Source organism: Protopterus annectens, chromosome 12.part0 (assembly GCF_019279795.1).
Source record: "Protopterus annectens isolate FY-2018-M chromosome 12.part0, PAN1.0, whole genome shotgun sequence".
Lineage (NCBI taxonomy): Eukaryota > Metazoa > Chordata > Ceratodontiformes > Protopteridae > Protopterus > Protopterus annectens.
Genome location: NC_056746.1, coordinates 1,281,425,437 through 1,281,451,077, shown reverse-complemented (window position 1 = coordinate 1,281,451,077; position 25,641 = coordinate 1,281,425,437). Strand labels below are relative to the sequence as shown.

The 25,641-nt window shown below is 37.1% G+C and overlaps 1 protein-coding gene across 2 annotated transcripts in view; it reads right to left on the bottom strand.

The window, feature by feature from the left end:
- LOC122817132 (bactericidal permeability-increasing protein-like) overlaps positions 1–25,641 on the bottom strand; it is a 286,884-nt gene that overhangs the window by 246,123 nt on the left and 15,120 nt on the right. For both annotated transcript variants that reach the window (XM_044090323.1, XM_044090324.1), the window contains exon 3: positions 10,740–10,839. In XM_044090323.1, the coding sequence (XP_043946258.1) occupies positions 10,740–10,839 (100 nt within the window). The remainder of the gene's footprint in view (positions 1–10,739; positions 10,840–25,641) is intronic.

The window sequence follows — 25,641 nt, the reverse complement described above, 5'->3', positions numbered from 1 at the left end:
ATGCTTACATCATGCCTGAGACTTTTACTTTCATTTTCAAGCACTCGCATGGTTGCAAAAAGATTTTCAGCTTCTAAAGATGCTAATAATGGAAATAAAATCTTGGGAACAAGAAAATAAGCTTTTCAGCTTGCGACCTTTCCAGGAAGCTGAGAAACAAGTAGGTAAGCAATTTGTGTACTTCTAAACATGCCCAGTGCTCGAGGAGTGCTTGAGAGCTTTCCCTCCTTCTGAATGACGGTTTATAAAGCCCAAACATGTCTGTGTAGTTAAAATCAACAAGTAAAACAAAAAAAAATAATAAAACAGCTAGCACAGCACTGTATAAAAAACTTAATTAATCTAAAAACCGTGTTTAATCTAAAAAATAAAAACAGTAAAACGCATATAACAGATGAGCGCTTTAACACCAAATGTGCTTCATCAGTTCTAAAAACAAACTAACAAGCAATACTTAAATACAGTCAGGAAAGTTCAAAATCACCTGGTCAAGTCACATGACTTCAGCAAGGGGTTTTAAAGGTATATGCTCATTTAATATTTCCCTTTGTCAGATTGTAAAATTAACATCCATTTAACTTCGAACCATTCTGTTTTTTGTTTTAATATCACCTCCTCAGGTTCCTACATTAAATAATTCCAAAACTAAAAACTTAAAAGAGTGTTCGATACCAGTGTTACAAATATGTTTATATAAAGCATTCCTACTCTCACATTTGCTTATTTCATATAAGTGTTCCCTGATACGATTCTTCAACATTCAATTCATCTTACCAACATAGTAGCATCCATACTGATCACAAACAGCCAAATAGACCAGGTTTCTACTAGTGCAGTCAGCATAGAAATTTAATTTAAAAGTACGTCCAGTAACAGAATGTAAAAATGGTATCATCAGTTTGAATGTACTTACACATGTTACATAATCTCCATAAATGTGTCCCTTTCCTAACTGAAATACAGGGCCTGTTGCTAACTAGAGGTTTGTAGCACAGCAGGTTCTTAATGGAACTATTATTCTTATAGCAAAAGTGTGGAACTTCACCAAAGAAGTCCCTGCATCTGGCATCAGTAGTCAAAATATGCCAGCACTTCCTAATGATGTCACAGATAGTTTGAATGTCATTTGAATAGGTAACACACATTCTAAAATCATTTCTGCTATTATTCTGTATTACCAGATTGTCAACACTATAGTTAGAAAAATAGGGTCTAGCTGAATCATTTCTATGTGACAGAACCTCATGACGTGCCATCCCTACCTCATATTCAGAGTACCCCCTAGAGCAAAAGTCCTCACTCAGGGTATCAAAAGAGGAAAGCATATTCTCATAATTTTTATTTATTCTTGCATGTCTAGAAAATTGCTTTTCAGCACATTACACTTTACATACTTAGGGTGCATACTCTGGTAGTGCAGTGTGTTAACTTTCTTGCATGGTTTACTACAGAGCTGAGTATCAAAAACATAAGGGTTATTCAAGACACAAACATCAAGAAAAATCTATCAAGGTTTGGGAATGCTTAAATGTGAACTTTAAAAAATCAGTGGTCTGATGTAAATAGTCCACAAACTAATTTAGGTCTCTACTGAGACAGTCCATACAAAGAACACATAATCCACTAAATGTACATAATGTGGGGTGTACTGGAAAAATAAATTACTACTGTCTAGACTCCCAATATGTGAGCACTATGTTGGCATAGCTGTTTGCACACATGGTGCCCATAACCACCCCAACCTTCTGATGGTAATAGCTGTCATGAAACATGAAGACATTATTACTAAGTATAATGTCAAGCAATGACCATATCAGGTGTATATGACCTGTGGAATAATCAGAGTTCTTAGACAAAAACAGCCTAACAAAGTCTATTCCTACCTCATTAGGAATTATGGTAAAAGGGGTAGTACATCCATGGTAACCAACATAACATCATTCATGCTATTTCTGCAAGACCAATCAAACAGTTGCATCAAAAAGTGCTTAGTGTCTCTAAGTACAGTATTTGTCTTATCAATAACAGGGCATAACTGCTTTTCAACATAGATCGACAAAGGTTCAGTCACTCACTCACAGCCTGAGACAATGGGTCTCATGGGTGGGTTACTTAGACACTTATGAATCTTAGGAAGGCCATAAGTATTGGAATAATTTGAAATTCAACCATAAAAGTAATCATACAAATCTCTGCTTACTACACCTGCCATTAACAGTTCATGAATGCTATTATGTACATTTGGAATAACCTTAGCAATGTCACTTTTATGGCATTCAGTATAAGTATCAGCATCATTTAGCATTAAATACATACTTTCAAGGTATTTAGTAGTATCCATAAGCACGATGGTACCACCTTTATCTGCAGGGTGCACATAGACACACTTATTTCAGATCAACTCAAAAAGTGCTTTAAACAGAATGTCAGTAAGGTTATGAAACATCCTGTGATGTTTCTGTCTCATGAACTCATAAATGTCACATTCTCATAGCTTTTAGAATGCCTCGGTCAAAGGAGAGTTGATTGGAACAAACTGGCTAGGCTTCCTAAAGCCAGTATGCTCATAAGCATTATTACCATAAAGAATCCCAAGCAAGATTCTATGAACAAACAGTCTTAAGTCAGTGAGGACCTCATGTAAGGATGAGCCTCTCGCAGGAATAAAAGAAAGACCCTTGTTGAGTACCTCATGCTGTTCATTACTCAGAGTCAAGGATGATATATTAACCACTAGGCCCATGGAATCTTGCTCTTTACAGCTGGCCCTAGTTCCAGTTACTCTGACACCTGTGGTCTCTTTCGACCAAATCTGTTCCAACTATGTAAGCACCCTCTCCCCTCTTTTCTGTTAATTTTCACCATTTTGGGTAGTTGTAGGTGTAAAAAAGGGGTGGCAGCAAACTGTGTATTCGAACTAGCAGAACCAAATTCTCTGGATTGCAATATGTCCTGGGTATCATGACTCAGGACCTTCTTAGATGTTGCAGTCTCACTTGCTCCAGTGGACATGGTCTGATGATGTAGATTAATATCTGAGTACGATACAGAACCAGTCGGACTGTCAGACTTGGAGACAAGGGCAGTTTCCTTCCCATTAAAGGGTTCATTGTCAGACTCTATACCATCAACCTGTAACACTTCATCAACTCTTTTGGTCAAATAAACAGAATTAGAGTCCTTACCATTCAAAACACCTCCTGATGAATGTGAAGCTGGTGTTGAACATTTATCTGACTTCAGCCATAAAAAAATGGCCATCCCGAAAATCTGCCATATCCCTGGACAGTTTCTTCCTTTTGAACTCTTGTAGGCATATCTCATACTAACCAGTATCAACAAATAGGTCATCAACCTTATGCTTGCAGGATGCTGAGACATAAAAGTAGTTAATTTTATCAGTTGCTTTCCTAATATCATAAAGAATGGAAGACTCAGTCAGTTGAAAGAATCTTAGCAGAATCTTAATATAATTAAAGCTAAGTTCAAGGTTTAGTGTCTGCCATTCTCTCAGCAGTGAGGGATGTAACCTCTGAAAATGTCCTTAAACTCCTGAGACTCAGCACTAGAGTGCTCTGGTTCCAAAACAACATCTCCAATATTAGAGAAAAGTAATGGATTACCACTGCCCTGTAACACTCCTCCCAGACCGTCAGCAATAGCCACATCCACACCTCCACTAGGGTTGTAATCAAGCTCAATTACCCTCCTTCAGCCATGTCCCACTCAGCAGGAAGATGAGGAAACCAGGAAACAGGATCAAACCAAGCAGGTAAAAGCTGGTTCAACAACAAATTCAAAAGCAGCAAGTAAAACAAAAGAACCAGCTAACACAACACTGTATAAAAAAGCGTATTTAATCTAAAATACTTGTTTAATCTAAAAAAAACAAAAGAACCAGCTAACACAGCACTGTATAAAAAAGCGTATTTAATCTAAAATACTTGTTTAATCTAAAAAAAACAAAAGAACCAGCTAACACAGCACTGTATAAAAAAGCGTATTTAATCTAAAATACTTGTTTAATCTAAAAAAAACAAAAGAACCAGCTAACACAGCACTGTATAAAAAAGCGTATTTAATCTAAAATACTTGTTTAATCTAAAAAAAAACAAAAGAACCAGCTAACACAGCACTGTATAAAAAATCTAAAATACTTGTTTAATCTAAAAAAAACAAAAGAACCAGCTAACACAGCACTGTATAAAAAAGTGAATTTAATCTAAAATACTTGTTTAATCTAAAAAAAAACAAAAGAACCAGCTAACACAGCACTTTATAAAAAAGCGAATTTAATCTAAAATACTTGTTTAATCTAAAAAAAAAAAAGAACCAGCTAACACAGCACTGTATAAAAAAGCGTATTTAATCTAAAATACTTGTTTAATCTAAAAAAAACAAAAGAACCAGCTAACACAGCACTGTATAAAAAAGCGTATTTAATCTAAAATACTTGTTTAATCTAAAAAAAACAAAAGAACCAGCTAACACAGCACTGTATAAAAGCGTATTTAATCTAAAATACTTGTTTAATCTAAAAAACAAAAGAACCAGCTAACACAGCACTGTATAAAAGCGTATTTAATCTAAAATACTTGTTTAATCTAAAAAAAAACAAAAGAACCAGCTAACACAGCACTGTATAAAAAAGCGTATTTAATCTAAAATACTTGTTTAATCTAAAAAAAACAAAAGAACCAGCTAACACAGCACTGTATAAAAAAGCGTATTTAATCTAAAATACTTGTTTAATCTAAAAAAAAACAAAAGAACCAGCTAACACAGCACTGTATAAAAAAGCGTATTTAATCTAAAATACTTGTTTAATCTAAAAAAATAAAAACAATAAAAAGTATATAACAGATAAGCGCTTTCACAACAAATGTGCTTCATCAGGTCTAAAAACAAACTAACAAGCAATGCTTAAATACAGTCAGGAAAGTTCAGAATCACCAGGCCAAGTCACCTGACCTAAGCAAGGGTTTTAAAAATATGTGTGTATTTAATCATTTCTCTTTGTCAGATTGTAAAATTAACATCTATTTAACTTCTGCACATTCTGTTTTTGTTTTAATATCACCTCCTCTGGCTCCTACATTCAATAATTCCAAAACTAAATACTTTAAGAGCATTCAATACCAGTGTTACAAATGTGCTTATATAAAGCATTCCTACTGTCACATATGCTTATTTCATATTAAGTGTTCCCTGGAGTTAAAATCAAGTTTACATTTACCTGGGATAACTTTTATTTTAACTGTAATAAGCCTTATTCATTCCATATAAAAAAGAAAGAAAAAAACATTTCTTTTCCTGTTTAGGCATGTTCTAATCCTTAAACCAGTTAAGTCATGAAACATTCAAAGACATTTAAACAAGGCACGTGTCTTCTGTTTCTTAAAGTTTAGAACTTAGAAATCTATATCTAAACTGTATGTTCAAATAAACATTTTAAATGTTCATTTAAGTGCTTTTTAAGCTGTAAATAACTCTCTATGCCTACACTACACAGAAAAACATGCAGTATGATGTGTTACTTAAAGGTTTTCATTTTCTTTAAGCTTCTTTTTTCCCTTTCTTTTTTGAAAGAAACTTGTCTGAGACTATGACACTAAAACACTCTAATAAAAGGTATAAGCAGATGGAGCATTTGTTTTGTTTCATGTATTATGCTATTGTTTTTACTATGCTTTGAGAGATATTAGTTTTATGCAGATTTTTTCAAGCATTACCAAGCTGTTGAATTAGTAAAATAGAAAGTTAATAAATAAGAATAAAATGTTTTCCCTTTTTTTCCTTTTGGGATTGTAGTCTTTTAGTTAAAAGGCATTATTTTGTTATAATTTTAGGGAACTTAGTAGATTTGCCATCTGGATAAAGTGCGGTTCCCTTTAGATAATTGTGTGGTATAAAGGAAAAAATATGTAAAATAATTATTTAACAGTTACTTATCTTTTAGTCACTTCTTTTTGACTGCTTTTTTCTATTCATTCCTCTCTATTTGGCATTTTAGTGTAAAACCAGTCCAATCCATTTCTTGTGTTTGATTTAAAGTTTTGATAGATGTTATAAAAGGCACAACTGCATTCAAGGTGTGAAAAGACTTTGTTCCATCCGAGAAAAAGATTTAAGTCTCAAAGAAAACAGTAAATGAACCTTGAACTGTCTCGTCTTCAATTCTTTTATTAAAAGTAAGCATTTTCTTTTAGAGTTTATCATCTGAATAAAGTGTTGTTTCCTTTAGATAATTTGTGTGTGATATAAAAGGAAAATATGTAAAATAATCATTTAAAAGTCACTTGTCATTTAGTCTATTCTTTTGGTCTGCTTTTTCCATTCATTCCTCTCTCTGCTTGGCGTTTTAGGATAAAACCAGTCCAATCCACTTCTTCTATTTGATTTAAAGTTTTGTTAGATGTTAAAAAGACACAGCTGCATCCAAGTTGTTAAAAGACTTTGTTGTATCTGAGAAAAAGATTTTAAGTCTTGCAGAAAACAGTAAATGAAATATCTCTTCTTCAACTATTTTACTAAAGGTAAACATTCCTTTATTTTAGAGTTTACCTCTGATAAGTAATCATTGTCAAATCTTATTATATTATCTTGGCATTTGACAGGAGAGTTTGACCACACAGTTTTTAACACCAGTTTCTTCTCCTGAGAAGATATAAATCTTGCTATTATTGATCTTGGACTTTTATTTGCTTTGCTGGAAGATGAAGGAACTGCCAGTGACATATGGGCTCTTTCAATTCCATAAGAAAAAGACTCAAGTAAATTCAGAACATTTGGAAGCCAGGATGTGAGGAAATTTACTATATTGTCTCCTTCAGTCTTTTCCGATAGTCCATAAATATGCAAGTTGTTTCTCCTTGACCTCTTTTCTAGATCATCTAATTTTTTTGTTAGAAAAGTATTTTGTTTTGAGAGAGACTCAAGCTGATGTTCTTGTTCCATGAGTCTGCCTTCCATATCATTTAATTATTCTTCTATATCAGCAATCTGAGTCTTATGTTGCATTATTAATTCTTGTAACTGCTCCATTTGTTTTGTACATTTTTCTTTAAAAGAGTCAAGGTTTTTGTCCATTTTGTCAAACTTCAAAGATAAATCCTGCATGGCAGATAATAAAGTTTATAATTCCTTCTTCATTGTCTCGTTCTATGAAGTGTTCTTTTGATAACTCATTCTGTGAAGAAATCTGAGCCCTTTCTGCTTGAAATTTGACAGAAAAATCATATACTTTAAACAAATTAATCCAATATAGACTTCCAAAGACTGTAGCAGAAGTTACTGGTTAGGTTTAAGAAGTTTAGGAGTCTTATTTTTTTTTATTTTTTGTCAGAGGTATAACTTAGATAAGAGAACTGAGAAAAAGTGCTGTCAACCTGTCAGCAGCCTGGCTATGCCCCCTCTTTACACTTCTTTTTGCTGACTTCTTACTTTGTTTTCCAAAACTGCAGCTTACTGTAAATCTGTTAATGAACTGCTGCTCATAAATACAGGCAGAACTCCTCAAAATTATTAATCTATCCACTAGCTGTAGATGCTTATTAGTTGTAAACTAAAAACAAAAATAAAAAAATATAGCAGCCTGACAAAATGAGACTCATCAGAAATTAACAGACATAACTGGTGCCTGGATCTCTGTGTACTTTACAGCTTGGTAATAGGGCAGGGATTTACAGTGTGATAAAGTACTTACAAGGTGATAGAAAATGGATATTGGCATTTGGTGAGATAACCACTTGTTTAAATGAGGGGTGTAAATTTCCATTAGAGAATGCAAATTTAAAGATGAAGGCCAACAGGCTGGCTACTGCTGGCTTGAAATTTTTAAGACATACAGGTAATGGGGTATATAATTAGTTGTGGTCGACTTTTGAAGTTTGTCTAGTACTGTATGGACTTCTGGACTTCTCTTGAAGAAATACCCTTAAAGTAAAAAGGTTTTTATGAACAAGTCATAGTATCCTGACTGTTCAGACTAAGCGGGCAATGGACTGCGTGAAAGAATGTTAGACAAGGAATCATATCATCAGGTGGTCCATAGTTTTATTAAATAGCATCTGAGCTGGGTACTTGCCATTGCATTAACTAATACTAATGGTATATCCTGTTAAATCCTACAATGACTTCCACAAAACTTTCAGGATATTGCCTAGAAACCTTTGTTTATTCCTTATAAATACAACATTAGCAGCATTGCTTGGAAAACACAGCTTTTTTCTTTAGGATTAAGTAAGTTCATGGTATCCATTTTCCAGTGGTGCAAGGCATTGTCTTGCACTTTACTCTTACTGCAAAGTTAGCCAAAGACATTTGTCACCTTTCACTTTTCTGAAAGTATTAGAGATAAGCTTATCTGACATTTCTGTGACCATCCACATTTTTTTTTATTTATTTTTGTTATATAACACATCCAAGTTGATACAGCTAAGCTCTATATAGAAAGCAGCTTTCTTCTTTTCTGGAAATGATATGCACATGATATATACTAGCTTTACTTTATGTTTTTTGAACGACCATAAAGAGTCCACCAGAAACTGGTCCATCACTATTTTGGTGAGATAAATGGTGCACAGAATTTGCATGAGACATTCATAATTACTCAATGTAGTAAGATGCCAATCCTGGTAAAAGGTTGGTGTGGTAGGATGAACGATGGGTTGAACAAGGTTATTTGGTGTTAGGCACTTCTTTTGTTGCCTATTATTGGGTCCCATCTAATTCAGGTTGCAATCATCTTGGATGATGAAATTATTTCTAGAACAGGTGTCTTACTCTGAATATTCAAACAGGTTGAAATAGATGGAGAAATATACAAAATACCTTTGAAGAAATTTGTATGCTCATCAGCGGTAAGTACAAAAGTAGTTTGGAGCATTATCTTTAAAATAATACTTCTTTATTATAAGTTTGGCATCAGTCTTATTACATTTACTTTTAATTAACAACAGTGCACTTCTTCGCATCCTATGGTCAAGCTCATCATTCCAGAAGAAGAGGTAATTTTGTCTTGCATGACTGGAAAAACATGCTTCATAATTTAGCCAGAACTCTCTAACAGTCAGAATCAGGGTCCTATTGAATAAGCTATGTCTCCAGCAGTCAAAACTTCAAAAAAAATAAAAATAAATAAATAATAAAAATCTCACTAATCTAGTTCAGATAAAAAAAATATCCATCTACTTCCTACACTGTCTTTAACTCAGTTTTACATACTTCATCTTCACTAATCTTAAAAAGAAATAAAAGCTTTCCTAAACATATCCAGCACTATGTGCAGACATACATAATTATTGGATGGTGTGATTGTTGTATAGCTATTATAGGTTCATAGGTAAGCACTGGGCTAGCTGCCCTTGTGGGTCATTTTAAGCCTAGCCGATTTCCCTTTTTGTGCTCAAGTTAACTCATCCCATTTGGTTAGAGATTGGCCTTACCCATCCTATGATTGATAATTACATATTACCCCTAATGAGAATAACTGGGATCATACCATAGATAATTTGGGGCAACCCATCCATGAGATAAAGCATTTAGGGGATGTCTCTGACCATAAGTCGTACATGGGGCAGTCCTGTAGTAAATTTTCTGTTACTTATCCATAGATCTAAGTTGTGCTTGTAAATAGATAGGTTTGAACTTTGTTTTATGTGGTTATAGACTCTGTTCCACAGCGACGGTAGTATAGTGGTCATATTTTTCAGCAAATGAAGCCACTCAGTATCCTCCATATTTCCTGTTCATGAGCACTGAATTTTAAATATAAAAGTAGGTGAACCATTTTAACTTGTAAGCTTTGTCCTGCTATAAAGACTTAATAGGATCCACAAAGTACTTTTTCCCCAGAAAACTATTGACAAGTTACTTTCTGTTAAGCTATTTACCTTCAAAGTGTTCCAGAACACAAACTAATTATCATGGTCTTGGAAGTATGCAATTAGTCACTGTGCTACCTTTTCATTTACCTTAAAAAGCACAATTTTTGAACCTTATCCCATAGGAGTATAGCCAGTATTTTTGGGAAATGTACTCCATCTTCTGGTCTGTCAGACTTCTCCCCTCACCCTAATTTGAGGAGTAGCATAACTGCCTGTTTTTCTATGGTGTGTGTGTGTGTGTGTGTGTGTGTGTGTGTGTGTGTGTGTGTGTGTGTGTGTGTGTGTGTGTGTGTGTGTGTGTATATATATATATATATATATATATATATATATATATGTGTGTGTGTGTGTATATATATATATATATATATATATATATATATATATATATATATATATATATATATATATATATATATATATATATATATATACAGTATATCCAAAAATAGAAATAAAGATTCAACACATATTCTAAAATTATTAAGTTAGAAAGCTTCAGTTAGATAGGCTTCAGTTATACAAAGCATGTATCACTCTTGACTTTTGCATATTTTTTCTAGCTTTCCTCTTCCATCTTAATTTCATTTTGTATTCACATGTTCTTGAGCTAGGCAAAATGTTGACCCTTAAAAATGAATCTATACATCACGGCTCATATGGTGTATGCTCGGCTATACCCATCTTAGTTAATACATTTTTGCTATCATGCATTCACTTCTTTTGGCTCATGTGCTTCATCTTCTAAATGTTTCATGCAAAATTTGATTATATGAGTTACCTGCCAACAGTATAACACAATGTCTTAGTTAGATTTTTAATGATTGCAATAGTTAGGAATAAATGTCTTACCCTGAAATGGTGAATTTTATTGGACCAACTTGGCCAGTGAAGACTGGAGGGTTCATATTCTGTATCATTTTCTTAACGGCCTCTATACCAAGTTGAAAACCTGAAATGATTAAATGCATCAGTTACATGTAAGTACAGAATCTTCTGGAAAGGTAGTTTAAGCCAATGGGAAACATTTTTTTTGAGTTGTGGCAGGATTCTACATCATTTGTAAATTTCACTTATCCTACTAGTAGTGACAGCATTAATTATCTGGACATTTTATTGGGTAAAACATGGTCAAGGATTGTTATTCATTTACAATTTATAGAAAAGAGACCTTCACTAACACCTACCTCCATTTTGACAGTTGTCATCCCCTGTATCAAAAAAAGTCCATTGTCAAGGGACAGATGGCTAGACTGTCCCGACTTATATCTGACGACACTAACTTTGACAAAGAGCTGCATTACTTGATATTCTTGTTTCTAGACAGGGGTTATCCTATCCAATTGTTAAGGGATATTAAGGCTGAAGGGAAGCGACATCAAAATGACCATTCTGCCCCAATTCTTAATATAAATACTAATCGTATCAGCAATGTCATCAAGCAGTATGATACACTGACAGTTAATGAGAACACAACTGACATTGCACAAGGACAAAATGTTTCAGTCAACATGACTGCACCAGTTTTTGTTATCCCTCTCAATACCAACACACCTATACACTAACATCATTAGGTTGTATTGGGACATTTTATTTACAGACAAGGTTAAAAATGCTTTGGTACTACCTTATTGTCTTCTCAGAAGGTAGAAACATCAGAACCATTTTGGCGTTTGGTTCAGGGAGGGTATCTCTGACACACAACAATATGCAGACATGCAGATTTTGTAAGTGGTATAGATATATTCATGTAGGTTCCTGTACAGTGGTCCACAATTTTGAGAGACCCATACCATGTCCAGGGAAGGTTAATTGTAATACTACCCACATAATCTATTTAGTTTGATGATGTAATTCTTGTAATCCAAATTATGTAGGTAAAACTATCAGAAAGATGAAAGATAAAATACCTGAGCATTTTGATATCAGGAAAAAGAAAAAACAACGCCCTCTTTAGGCATACTACTGTCTGTCACAGTTATTGAAAGTTTACTTTTTTGCTGTTGACGGGGTGATGATTGTTCCATTTGGGGGAGACAATGAGACTTTGCTTGAGCTGAAGGAGCTAGTTTGGTAATTGAGGCTCAATGCCTCAGTCTCACCATGGTGAAATGACTCTGTTTCCATTTCTAGATGAGGGCTGCTTAATCATTGTATTCATATTTATCCATGTATATATTAAATATGCAATTTATAAATCTTATTTATATATATATTTTACACATTTTTATACTTTTTTTATACTGCAATATGTTTAGCATCTTAGTGAACTGACCTGCTTGCTGTTTGGGTTTGCATATCTTGTTTCCCTGTTTTTACTGTGGTCTTAAGAGTGCAGTGATTTAATCTGATTTAACATGATTAACCAATTAATTACATCACTGTGCCCCCACTGGTGAGTTGTGTGTATATAATGCATTAGGTTTCACCAGAATTCACTCTGACGAAATCTTTTTTAAATGTAAAGAAGAAAGTGCTCAGTTTTCTTTTTGAATGAACCAGTTTACAGTTTCATTGTTGGTTTTATTATTTTCGGTTTTAAGTTTTTTCATTGTGTTTTCAGATTACAAAGCTTGTCTCATTTCTAATAAAAATCATCTTAGAAAACAAACAGCAAAACTTATTATGGTTAGAACTAACTTAGAAACTATTCCAAAGCAAACTACATCCTATTAAGCAACAATTTGTCAAGATTCAGTATCCTGCTCAACCCAGAGTTCACAATAGCCTAGGCAGAATTATTCACAGAAACACTGTACAAACATGCATATAGCTGCATAGAGACTGCTGTAGCTACCACAGGAAAGCCCAAAACAAACCTCAAAAACAAACCACACTAGTGGAATCCTAATCTTAACAGGATGTATAACAAAAGGAAAAAAGTCATGGCCAAAGTAAAAAAGTCTCATATGACAAGACAACAATTGACTTTTATATACCTACTTTTTGTAACAGACTTAACTTCTATTGTGCAATGACACGAACTATATATATGTAAACTTTTACTAATTGTTATATAATTTATTTTATCTTCTAAATTGTATCTTCAAATGCTTTGTTTACATGTACACTTCTTGTACTATAACAACCTGTTATTTTTATCTTTATACTTTGTATCTGTGGAGCTTTTCTCCCCAGGACTCCATTTAAAATGGGCTCTTTCGGCCCAATGGATCATCCTGCAAACAAACTTCAAAATAAATAAATAAATAATAAATAAATAAAGAGCTAACTAATAAAACTAAACAGGAAACTAAGAGGACTAATTAAATACAACAAGGCCAATTATGAGGTCAAGATAGATTTTCAGGCTAAAGATGACTACAAGGCCTTCTACAGCTATGTTAGAAACCTCAGCGGTAAAATGCAACAGTGTGCTGAACTGGTAGTAAATAGTACTACCATTGGCGAGTAGAGTAACATAGAGAATCTGCTGGCCAAAAAATTTAGCCCAAACTTTACCCTCCACACTCCCCACCACCTTTTGTGAAATCCCTTCCAGCATAATCCCCCCAACTATCAGCAGGGAACAGGTCATAGTGTCACACACTAAGGCTAAAAACACAACCTCAATGGGGCCTCACGATATCTCACATTGCCTCTTAAATAGCCTGAAACATCCTGAAACATGACCCATCAGGACCACTTGAATCACTTTTCAACTACAGACTCAAAATAGGCTACATGCCAAGTAAATATGGGATGACAACTGTTATCCCCCTTCACAAGGGGGGACCATCAATGAATCTTGTAAACTACAGACCCCATTAGTCTAACTAGACTAATATGCAAAGCCATGGATCTAATTATCATGGAAATGATCAACAAAGACATTGGCAACCTACAGAGTCATCCCAGTTTGGTTTTGTCAAATGAAGGTCATGCCTACTTTATCTGGTAGACTTCTTTGAGAAGGTAACCAAGGCAATGGATGAAGGAGAATGGTACAGCCACCTACCTAGACCTGGCTAGGGCATTTGACACAATACCACACTCAGGCATTGTGGATAAACTCACTAAACTAGGCATAACCCCCTACACAATTCACTGGATTGCCAGCTGGCTCACAAATAGGACCCAAGAAATCAGGGCTGGTGAGACCATCTCCACCAAAAGGCAGGTCACCAGTGGAGTACAACATGGCTCCATGCTGGGCCCACTCCTGTTTGGCATGTACTTCTTGGAGGTCAAGGCTGATGTCATAATGGAACAGGTATAATGTTATGCTATCATAATTCCCCCATGACACTAGCATCCCTGACGAGGTTCTAACACAGACAGATGACTGGTATCAAAGCCATGGATAAAAACTCAATGCAAAGAAGTGCGTTATAGTGCATTTTTGGAAAATGTCTACCCAGGCAAATTACCCCAATTATAAGATACCCCAAAGAGATGGCCTGATAGTTAGGGATCTGGGAACATATGTAGACAGTAATCTGGCATTTGACCAACATGTAGCCAAGGTAGAAAGAAAATCATTCTAAGTTGGACAACTTATAAGTATGGGTGTGACATTCAGGTCCAAACAAGTTATAATACTACTCTACTTGTCTTTTATCACACCCATCAATGTACAATGTCCCTTTCAGAATGTACCTTCCTCATCAAGAGAATCCAGGGTATTAACAAACTGTCCGGTCACGTATTGCCTTAGAATCCTGTCTCTATACTCGTTACTCATACTCAGTCACTTACAGGTTGTTGAGACGTGATTTGCGCTTGACATATAAAGCATCCTCAGGCTCCATCCCTGATGGAGCTTTTGCACATCTGCAGAACAAACAGCACCAGAAACACTAGATTCAGGGATTTCAATTTTGCTTGCAACACATATAGAGCAGGCTGGTGAGACAAATATGTGACTCAAAGCATCCCCCTTCTCTGGAACAGGCTCTCCATCCATGTGAAGCAGAGTCCATCTCTACCTTTATTCATATTTAACCTTGATCATTGGATGAGAAATCGGAAATTCATCCCCAGGCTGGTCCCCATATCTGTTATAGGCATAGGCTGCCACTAAAAATTCCCTAACTAACATTGGATGGGCAATCATAAAGTCATCCCCAGGCCTCCCCATGTTTCCTATAGACTGAGGTGGACAGTAATCATTCCCTAACTAACAGGCTCCCCATATAATTTTTTAGCAAGCTCTTAACTAACATACCCCTTCTAACAAACATACCCCCTCCAAATTAAGATACAGATATTACAGAGGATGCAATTGGGTTGGCTTGCATGTTAGACTTACAAAGCCCCTGGGGTTGGGATGCAGGCTAGGCTTACAAAGCTCCTGGGGTTTGGTTGCATGCTAGGCTTACAAAGCCCCTGGGGTTGGGTCGCATGCTAGGCTAACAAAGGCCCTGGTGTTACTTAGCCTAATATATACCCATGAATCCATGACCATACTAGTCAGGACATGAGGCAATGTAGGGCAGATAAGTGCAGTAAAAGCATGTATTCTGTTCACAGAATAGTAAACACAAAACAAGAGGACAGCTTTGCATTTTAAAAGTGTTCTCTCCTGTTTTAAACAGCATGTAGAACAGCAACAGGAGAGCATCTTGACACTCTCAAGTGCATGAAGAAGAAAATGTTTTTCAGATCTAGGCACGGTTCCCTGGGTCACCACTCATGGAGGAAGACATTCTTGTTCCTTCTGAGAGATATCCAGTAGGAAAGTGCAGGAAAGGTCTAAAGAGGAAGTCTTATAAAAGTTTTAGTGACAGGACCATATCAGAGTGATCAGTAAGGGGAATATGGAGGAAGACTGAGCTCTGTAAAACTGTTCCGTTCCTAGATTAAACATTATTTTTAAGCAAGTAGTCAGGATACACAAAATTTTAGTATCATGTTGAAAGCCTCAATTCTAGCCAAGACACACAAAAGTGAAAGAGCTTGAAGGCTTGTTGTTTTAAAGAAACTCTGGTTTTAAACATCGTTTTTTTAGCTATCCAGGACAGTGAAGAGAACTATTGTCCACAGCACAGTTTAGGGCTACATAAGGCTGGACTGTAGGGCTACATAAGGCTGGACTGTAGGGCTACATAAGGCTGGACTGTAGGGCTACATAAGGCTGGACTGTAGGGCTACATAAGGCTGGACTGTAGGGCTACATAAGGCTGGACTGTAGGGCTACATAAGGCTGGACTGTAGGGCTACATAAGGCTGGACTGTAGGGCTACATAAGGCTGGACTGTAGGGCTACATAAGGCTGGACTGTAGGGCTACATAAGGCTGGACTGTAGGGCTACATAAGGCTGGACTGTAGGGCTACATAAGGCTGGACTGTAGCTGTGGAAGAAGGAAAGGGGTGCTATTCATAAAACATTGTACCCTATTGAGCATGGCTGGTACGCATTGTATCTGTACACTAAAGCCCTTTGCAATTGAGAAAGACGTATACACAATAGGGCAAGACCTTGTACATGATCTTGTTCCATTATGTACACACAGTACACACCATCCATACAACACCTATGCAAAGTACCACTCCATAGGAATGTATGAGACTCACTAAAGGTCTACCATCTGGTCACACAGGAGTAAGTTATGGCAGTCCAGCTACTTACAAACAGGTACTTGCACTTTGTGAATGCAGCAGTCCCATCCCTTCAGGTGTTGTTTAACACACAGAGCTTGGTTGTGTATCATTGTTACTGTAAAATTAAATAAAAATCATTAAGCACAGCATGAAAACCCTAATGACAGTGCAGTAACCTGCAGTGCAGGCAAACATGCTGTCACAAGCATACTTGCCCCTAACAAAGTGATGTTGATGAGCTCCCCCTGTATCTACCCCATCTGCTTCCTTTCGTTGAATGACACTAGCTCCATCATCATCATCATCATCATCATCATCATCATCATGGTTTAAGAATGAACCTCTGCTGGTCAGGAAGGTGTAGCACAGTGCAGTGGGGAAAAAGCAGCTTAGCTAGGTGTAATATACCTTACGTAGCAGCTATTTAGTTAGGCATGGTATACCTAATGTGCTTTTCACTGCTCAGTTGTAAAGGGCTCCTATGCTACACAGCATACCCCCGCCATTAGAAGCACAGGAGTGCATAATATAAACTGGTGGACTGTTCACTCACATGGACTATTGAACATAAGACTATTGTTTACCATTGTGGAATAAAAGGGATCGTGCCTGTGAATTGTGGTACTTTACAATGACATACTAAGAGCCCAAGGTGCATGTGGTATCAGTGCACTATATGAATACCAGTGCCCATTTGGCTGCTAGAGGATTGTGCCATCTCCAGGAACATCATAGCACTTTTACTGCTACAAAAACAAGAATGCTTGAGCATTTCCCAACACTGTTTCTCAATGATTTTTATTGAAAAACAAGAGGAGTAGCTTGTAATTTCACTGTTCCCTGCTTGGAACGTCACGGAGGACAACATGAGCCCTGCACTTGGCCACAGTCATATTGGATTTGGACATAAGGCAACCAGGGTCCGCTGATAGCTCTCACTTTATAGCAACAGTTAAGTAAGTAGATAAATCAGAGAGAGAGACATGAGATAGGGAGATCATTTTTTAGGAAATGTAGAGTAAGCCACATGCAGGAAAGAAGTAGGAGTGGTTAAGAAAGGAAACTTGTAGCTCAGTGCCATATGCTAACTTATATATCTGAGGGGCACATACATGTAAGTAGGTTTGCAAACTAAACATAATAAATGAATTCAGAGTAGAACTTTGGTGGCATGCAACAAGGAGAACACACTGGCATGCAACAAGGAGGACACACTGGCATGCAACGAGGAGGACACACTGGCATGCAACAAGGAGGACACACTAGCATGCAACAAGGAGGACACGCTGCCATGCAATGAGGAGGACACACTGGCATGCAACAAGGAGGACACACTGCCATGCAACGAGGAGGACACACTGGCATGCAACAAGGAGGACACACTGCCATGCAACAAGGAGAACACCACTGGCATGCAACAAGGAGGACACCACCAGCATGCAACAAGGAGGAAACACTGGCATGCAGCAAGGAAGACAATACTAAGAGCTTTTGTGAAACATGGGGAAAGAAAGGACAGACTTTGTCCAAAGGATGGGACAAGAGAAAAAGAGATGAACAGGCTTTGAAGGGAGATGAATGTTTTCAGAAAGTGGGGAATTTGGCTTCAAGAAGTGTGGAGGACAAGGAGGTAGAATGTGCAAGAGGATGGGGGAGTTTCAGATAAGAGACTGGTGCCTAGAGAGGGCAAGTGGGTGATTCATCAGAGGAGTGGATGTAGGAGTAAATCAAAGGGAAGGATCTAGTACCAGGACAATTAGAGGGAGAGGTGGGTGAAGTGGGAAGCATAGGACAAGGGCAGATGCTGTTATGAGGGTAAGAATGGCAGTAGAGATGGACAGAAGAGGTAGTGTGGAAGGCAGCAGAGCATCTAGGAACAGAAGGAATCTGGAAGAAAGATGACTGATAAGACTGAAAAGTGTTGGCCTAGAGGTAGTGTATTCTTCTGAACCCGGAAGTGGTGATGACTCGGTAATGCAGAGAGAGTTTGTCAGTAAAGAAGAGAAAGCGCAGTATGATAGGAGAGAGTTGTTGAAGAAGATGCAAACAAGAAACAACAATAGGAGAACTGAGTACTTTATCCAGGAGGGTGGCAGTATGGGTAATGAAGGAGAGTAGATGCTGGAATGGAGGAACAGTGCAAGAAGACAGGGGATTGATAAGTGTAGCCTAGAAGAAACTGAGGAGTCTCTGGTGGTAGGCAACTTAATCACTAGGAGATTTAGGTAGGGACAGTATGGAGACAGGAGGGAGTTCAGTATAGGTGAGAATGGTTCCAAGCCTAACTCTCACTGGAATGACTTCATGCAGGGGACTGTGGAAGAGGCAATATGGAAGACCAAAAAGACTGCAGAATGGTGGTAGAAGTTAGGAAGTATGGTGGTACTTTCAGAATCTCTACCTGCAGCTGGGTGTAAACATTCTCAGAAAGGAAAGGACCACACAGTCTTAACTGTTGACTCACTGGGTCAGTAAGGTGTAGAAAATTAAGATATTGGGGGAATGGTAAACAGTAAGGTGTAAAAAATTAGGGTATTGGGGAATGGTGAATAGTAAGGTATAGAAAATTAGGGTATTGGGGTAATGGTGAACAGTAAGGTGTAGAAAATTAGGGTATTGGGGTAATGGTGAACAGTAAGGTGTAGAAAATTAGGGTATTGGGGTAATGGTGAAAAGCATGAGAGTGTAATAAACAGTTCGGCAGGGTTAGACTCCATTACTGCCTCCAGCTGAAAATGCTGGTAAAACCTGAACTCAGAATGGTACATCTCAATGACTGTACCTTTAAACTCACATAGAAGGATAAAGGAAGGAAAACACTTATCTGAGGAAACTATATCAGATGGCAACAGGTAGAGGAAGCTGGGGGGGGTGGAGGAAATAAGACAGACCAGTGGGAGAATGAGGTACAGAAGATGAGAGACGTAAGAAATTAACCAAGAAATGTGGTGAAGAGGCTCAAAACTAACAGGAAAGAAACAGAGAAAGTCGAATGGTGCAATGATCCAAAGAAACACGGTAAGATGGCAAAAGGAAAGTGGGACAGGCATGCAGTATAAGTAAGAAAGAAAGAAAGTAAGAGAAAAGAGGCGTGGGCAGTGGAGCGAGAGAATCAGCAGGAGGTATATAAATGGCAACAAGTTCAGAGTGCTGATTAGCCAATGCCAGAAACAGCAGCAATATAACAGCCAATGTGATGTTAGGAATGCCAAGAACAGAAACCAATCAGATATTACAAAACTTAAAAGAATAGTCAGTTTGAAATACAGACCTCATAAACATTAATGCATGTTGTCTTTGTCTGTGTTACTTAATAGGTCACCTGTCATGACGGCCAACTTTGAAGGATTAGTAATTCATAATGAAGCTAATACAGCTAGGTTAACCGCGATGTGAACAAATGAGACTGGGACATGATAATCCCAGGCTATGAGATATTAACGAATAATGGGAAGAAAACTAAAGTGGAGAATCGCAGTCCATTTAAAGAATTAGAGAGGGAAGCTATTACCCCTTCACATGATGTGCCTATTTATGGAGATACATTTCCTATTTTCAGGCTTGATTTTACCACACACATACACACACACACACACACACACACACACACACACACACACACACACACACACACACACACACACATGCACACAATTTTGAAATTGTTTGATTAAAAGGAAATAAGGTTACATGAGCAATGTATTAATGGTGCCACTAATTTAAATAAAGATAGGACACATTGGCTGCAGGTGATTTGGTCACACTAAGTAATGTTGAGGTGACACCCCTACCCCATGTGAAAATGGGAAAATTGGTATTGATAATAATGATGTTGGCATGTTGCAGGTCCCTTTGAGAGATGCAAAAATTATTTTGTGACATTAAGGTGCCTGCAAATATCCCATCTAATGTCCAAATAAGTCTTGATTTTAAGCTCTGTGTTTCTAAAGTATAGTCAAACAACCCACTTATGCTGTACTGATGAGGTCACTAAAAAGGCTGAAACATTTATGTCTACAGCTAGTAGGAGTTAGCTTTATTGTCCTGAATGTATCCATATAGACTTAAAAAGTAAAATGTCATGGGTATTCAAAAGCCATACAGCTGGAACACTGTATGTCCTTAAGGGGTTATTTGCATATATCCCATGGGCCTCCATTTCAGAGAGTTTAACATATTGCAGAGTGAAGACACTAATTAGTCTGTGTTTTTCCTGAAGCTTTTCCTGACTAGTCTACATATATATATATATATATATATATATATATATATATATATATATGTATGTATATATATATATATATGGTTCCCCTTCACAAGATCGAATGAATGGAAGCTCGAAACCCATAACCTCGAGCCCAGAATCTCAAACTTCCATTCACTCGAAATTGTGAATGGGAAGTTTAGAGCTTAAAAAAAAGAGTTGACTTACCTTTTTGCAAGGGGCAAGGTCCCCCTACATCCTCGCAGCTAAATCTAAATGCTCCGTGACCGCACTATAGTGGAGGACAGGGAAATCTTCCGGTTTGCGATTACGCATATAGCACAAACCGGAAGATTTCCCTGTCCCCCACTATACTGTGATCTTGGAGTAGGAATATTTAAGTAGGGGGGTGTGGGGGGTGCAGAAGCCCCTGCAAAAACATTAGAAAGGTTTCTGTTTTTTTTTTTAGTTCCCCTTCACATTTTCGAGGTTTTGTAAATTCGAGATTCTGGTTTCGGGCTTATGAATTTCGAGTTTACAGAACTTCGGTCATGTGAAGGGGAACTATATATATATATATATATATATATATATATATATATATATATATATATATATGTGTGTGTGTGTGTGTGTGTGTGTGTGTGTGTGTGTATAAAGAGAGACAGAGAGATAAGTAGATATTTTACATAAATTTGAATATATATAGTAAAGATGTTGGTCAACTTATCAGACCAGTTTGGAGCTCAACCCTGGGCTTTAAGAGAAGCCAATCTTGTGAACAAAACAAGAGTGAACTATATAACCCTGATGCAGCAGATAACAGTATGTGAACAAGACCCTCGGATATGTGACATCATTTTGACAGGTCCATTATAACTGTCAACCTCAAAGGACAAGAAATCTGGACAAAGTCAAAACCCATGGCCTGAAGTTAAACGCCAAAAAATGTATAGTCATACCCTTCGGGAAAAACAAGGTAACCCCAAGCTACCATATAGGTGGCAATCCACTAAGCACAGAAGAGGTTATCAGGGACCTGGGGACCCAGGTTGACAGTGGCCTTTCTTTTGACACTCACATTGCTAAAGTGGTTAGAAAGACCTTCTACATTGCCCACCTGATCATGAAGGGATTCACATCCAGATCTAGTGAGGTCATTGTTCCCCTGTACTCTTCACTTATCAGACCAATGATCGAGTACAATGCCCCATTCGGGATGTATCTCACCCGACATCTGCAGCAATTGGAGAGACCCCAAAAGTTCCTCACCAAAAGGATAAAGGGACTCCAAAATCTGTCATATGCTGCCAGATTGAAGAAACTCCAGCTCTATTCAGTCGCATACCGTCTGCTCAGAGGTGACATGTGCCTGACATACAAGGCCATGTCCAACCCGGAATTAATGGACATGCTCCACCTCAAAAAATCCAAATCCACCAAAACCACTAGAGCAAGCGACTTAAACCTTAGCACGGATATAAATAGGACGTGCTGGAGGGATAGATTTATCACTCAGAGACTCCCTATGCTGTGGAATAAAATCCCGGTCCATGTGAGGCAAAGCACCTCGCTGACTCTGTTCAAGAGAAATCTAGACCTGTGGATGGGAGATCGTAGGTTTACCCTGGGAATCATCTCTGTGTCACTGCTGGACAGAGGCACAACAAACTAATGGGCACAGTATTTTTTCATATAAGGGGTGGCGTAAGCCACAAAAATTTGGGCTAGGCTTATAAATGCCTTAGGGCAGATAGCCTAGTATAAACCTATGAACCTATGAACCTATAATATGGGGAAAAAGGCCAAAATCAGGGACACATTTTAAAAATTGATGTTATAAACGTAGAAAGCTGCTAGAATAATAAGTTTTGTATTAGTATGCATATTCTGAAGGAAATTGAGTATGAGTCTAAAATGTACTTCAGTATTTACTGACTTCAATCCTTGATGATTTGCCAGAAAACTGAGATTTTATGTAGAACAAAACAAAAATATTAAACAAAAATCATGACATTCTATGAAATTCTGGACAGTTGAGAGGTATGAGGCCTGTACTATACCTAAATAGGGGTTATACCTATTGAAGTGATAGCAATGTGAAGGTTTCATGTAATAACTGCACTGGAGCACTCACTTGGTGTTTTATTATTTTTAATAGTCCATTGTTTGACTGGGTATATGAATGAAAAACATCCTGCAGTGTTATAGCAAGGCACATATTGCCAATGGTTTCATCAGATCATCATTATGTCAATGTAACTACTGCCAAGACAGAAATGTCAAAACACAAAGGTCAACACTCTTCTGTGCATTCACCTGGATTACTCCGCGATGCATGCAGAGTTAAAAACAGTGTGTTTTACAGTTGTATACATCTTGCAGTTGTATAGCAGGACACATATTCCAGATATATATATAGAGAGAGATAATATGGATCTAGTGGCGTTTGTCAGATCATCATTATGTCAATGTGGCTAACGTTGACACAGAAATATCAAAATGCAAAGGTCAATGCTCCTTGGAGAAGTACAGTTAAAAAATAATGTTTTTTGCAAGGGGGCAATTCCCCTGCATCCCTCCCTCTAATTATATATATTAATTCCAAGATCATACAATCCCTGGGGAATATTTCCCAACCCTGGGAATTGTCCATTATCTCACACACACACACACACACACACACACACACACACACACACACACACACACACACACACACACACACACACATATATTTGAACAAGGAAAAGCATTGACATATACATATATCTGTATGTGTGTCTTTCTCTCTCTTTATATATCTACATACATATATGGGGGAATTTACTACATTTAAAACTCCCAAATATCAGTGTCACTAATGTCAACACCTCCAAACTGACATACACAATACCGACACTGCAGCACATATGCTCAGAGCAGAAACTCACAGCATGCAAAATTCAAATATTGTTTTACTGCAGGGAGGACAGTTCCCTTACACCCCCCACATCCATTGCTAATTATATATACAAACTCTGTGATTGCACAATCCTCAGGGAAGAGGCATATTCCAACTCCAGAGACTGTTGATCTCACACACCTGTCTACCATCTGTTTTGTCAACCAAAGTGTGTTGCCAAAACAGACATTAACTGTGTGTGTGTGTGTGTGTGTGTGTGTGTGTGTGTGTGTGTGTGTGTATACATATATATATATATATATATATATATATATATATATATATATATATATATATATATATATATATATAGAGCTAGGTCTACTTTGATTCACTGAAAACTCATTTTACTGAATTTCAAAATACTCACACCAAATCGTTGAAAGCTCAAATCACTGAAAACTCATTTCACTGAATCACATTTCACTGAATGTAAGTACTGTTGGGCAAATAAAATGTATATGCCCTTTTCCCCACTGTAGCGTGATCCTGGAGTTAGTATATATAGTTAGGGGGGATTGGGGGAGTGGGGGTCGTAGCCCACCCACATACTTTTGGTTTTATATTGTTAGCTTTCAGTAAAATGAGATTTGTAAATATAAAAGCTAAGTAGGTAGGAGACCAAGCCCCGCACACCTCCCAATGTAGGGGTCTGTGCCCCCCACCCCACCCATAACTATATATGCGAAAAGCAGGATCACACCACAGTGGAGGAAAGGGCATTTACATTTTATTTGCCCAACAGTACTTACATTCAGTGAAATATGATTCAGTGAAGTGACTTTTCAGTGATCTGAGCTTTCAGCAACATTGTGAGGGTGAATTGAAATTCAGTGAAATGAGTTTTCAGTGAATCAAAGTAAACCCATATCTATCTATCTATCTATATATATATATATATATATATATATATATATATATATGGGATCTGTACTGATCCCCGAATGACAATATTACCGAATCAGTAATGGCCAGGCATACTTACGCTAAAGTGTTTTTCACCGAAGAAGCACTTTCACATAAGTATGCCTATTGCGGAGGTCATACTATGGTGCGGATAAGGGAAAATTCCATTTTCCCCACTGTAGTGCGATCTCGAAGTGACAATATTAAAGTAGGGGGGGTATGGGGGGCACAGCCCCCACATGGGGGATGCAGGGGAAAACATTAATTTAGTGTTTTTTTTTATTTTTGTTTAACATACTTTAGTGAAAGTGCTTTTTCGGTGAAAGCGCTTTCGCTAAAGTGTGTTCGATGATAGTGGATTCGGACTGTTGAACTTTCGTTCAACAGTCCTAGATCCGTATATATATATATATATATATATATATATATATATATATATATATATATATATATATATATATATATATATATATGTGTGTGTGTGTGTGTGTGTGTGCTTGTGTGTGTGTGTGTGTGTGTGTGTGTGTGTGTGTGTGTGTGTGTGTGTGTGTGTATGTATGTGTGCATAATTGTACAATTTTACATTTTTATGGTTAAACTATAGGTTTTCTTAATATGTGGCTATGTTATTACTTTATTTTAGTCTTCCATCAATTCTTCATGTATTTATTTATTTTTTTATTTTATTTCTTTGGAGGTCAGCCATATGTGGGTCTTCTTTGTATATACTGGTAGTGATGCTGAGTAGGAAGAACGTGTGTCCCTGTTTCAGTGGTCATTAGTAGCTGCAGAAACACATAGCTGCTATGCTAAGGGTACATGTGTATGAGGTCATCGCACATCAATATAGTTCGCCCAACCGTCCAAATGCATTTACACCAGTACAATGAGATATACATCTGTACAATAGTGTGATTCACAGAGTTCAGCATGGCTGAGCCTCATTTGCATAAGAAGTTTCTAAATCAGTCCCATTTTATTCCAACTGCCCATAGTCTGCCATTTTTAACTTTACTGAAATACAATTGCCGTTGACAGTCTGGGAAAAGTGCAAACTAGCTAAAAGGAATTAGTAAGTAAAGAAAGATCCAAAAATTAGTAATAAAACACAGTAGGTGGTGTAATTTAGTGAGACTTGCTGTCCAGAACCCTTAGT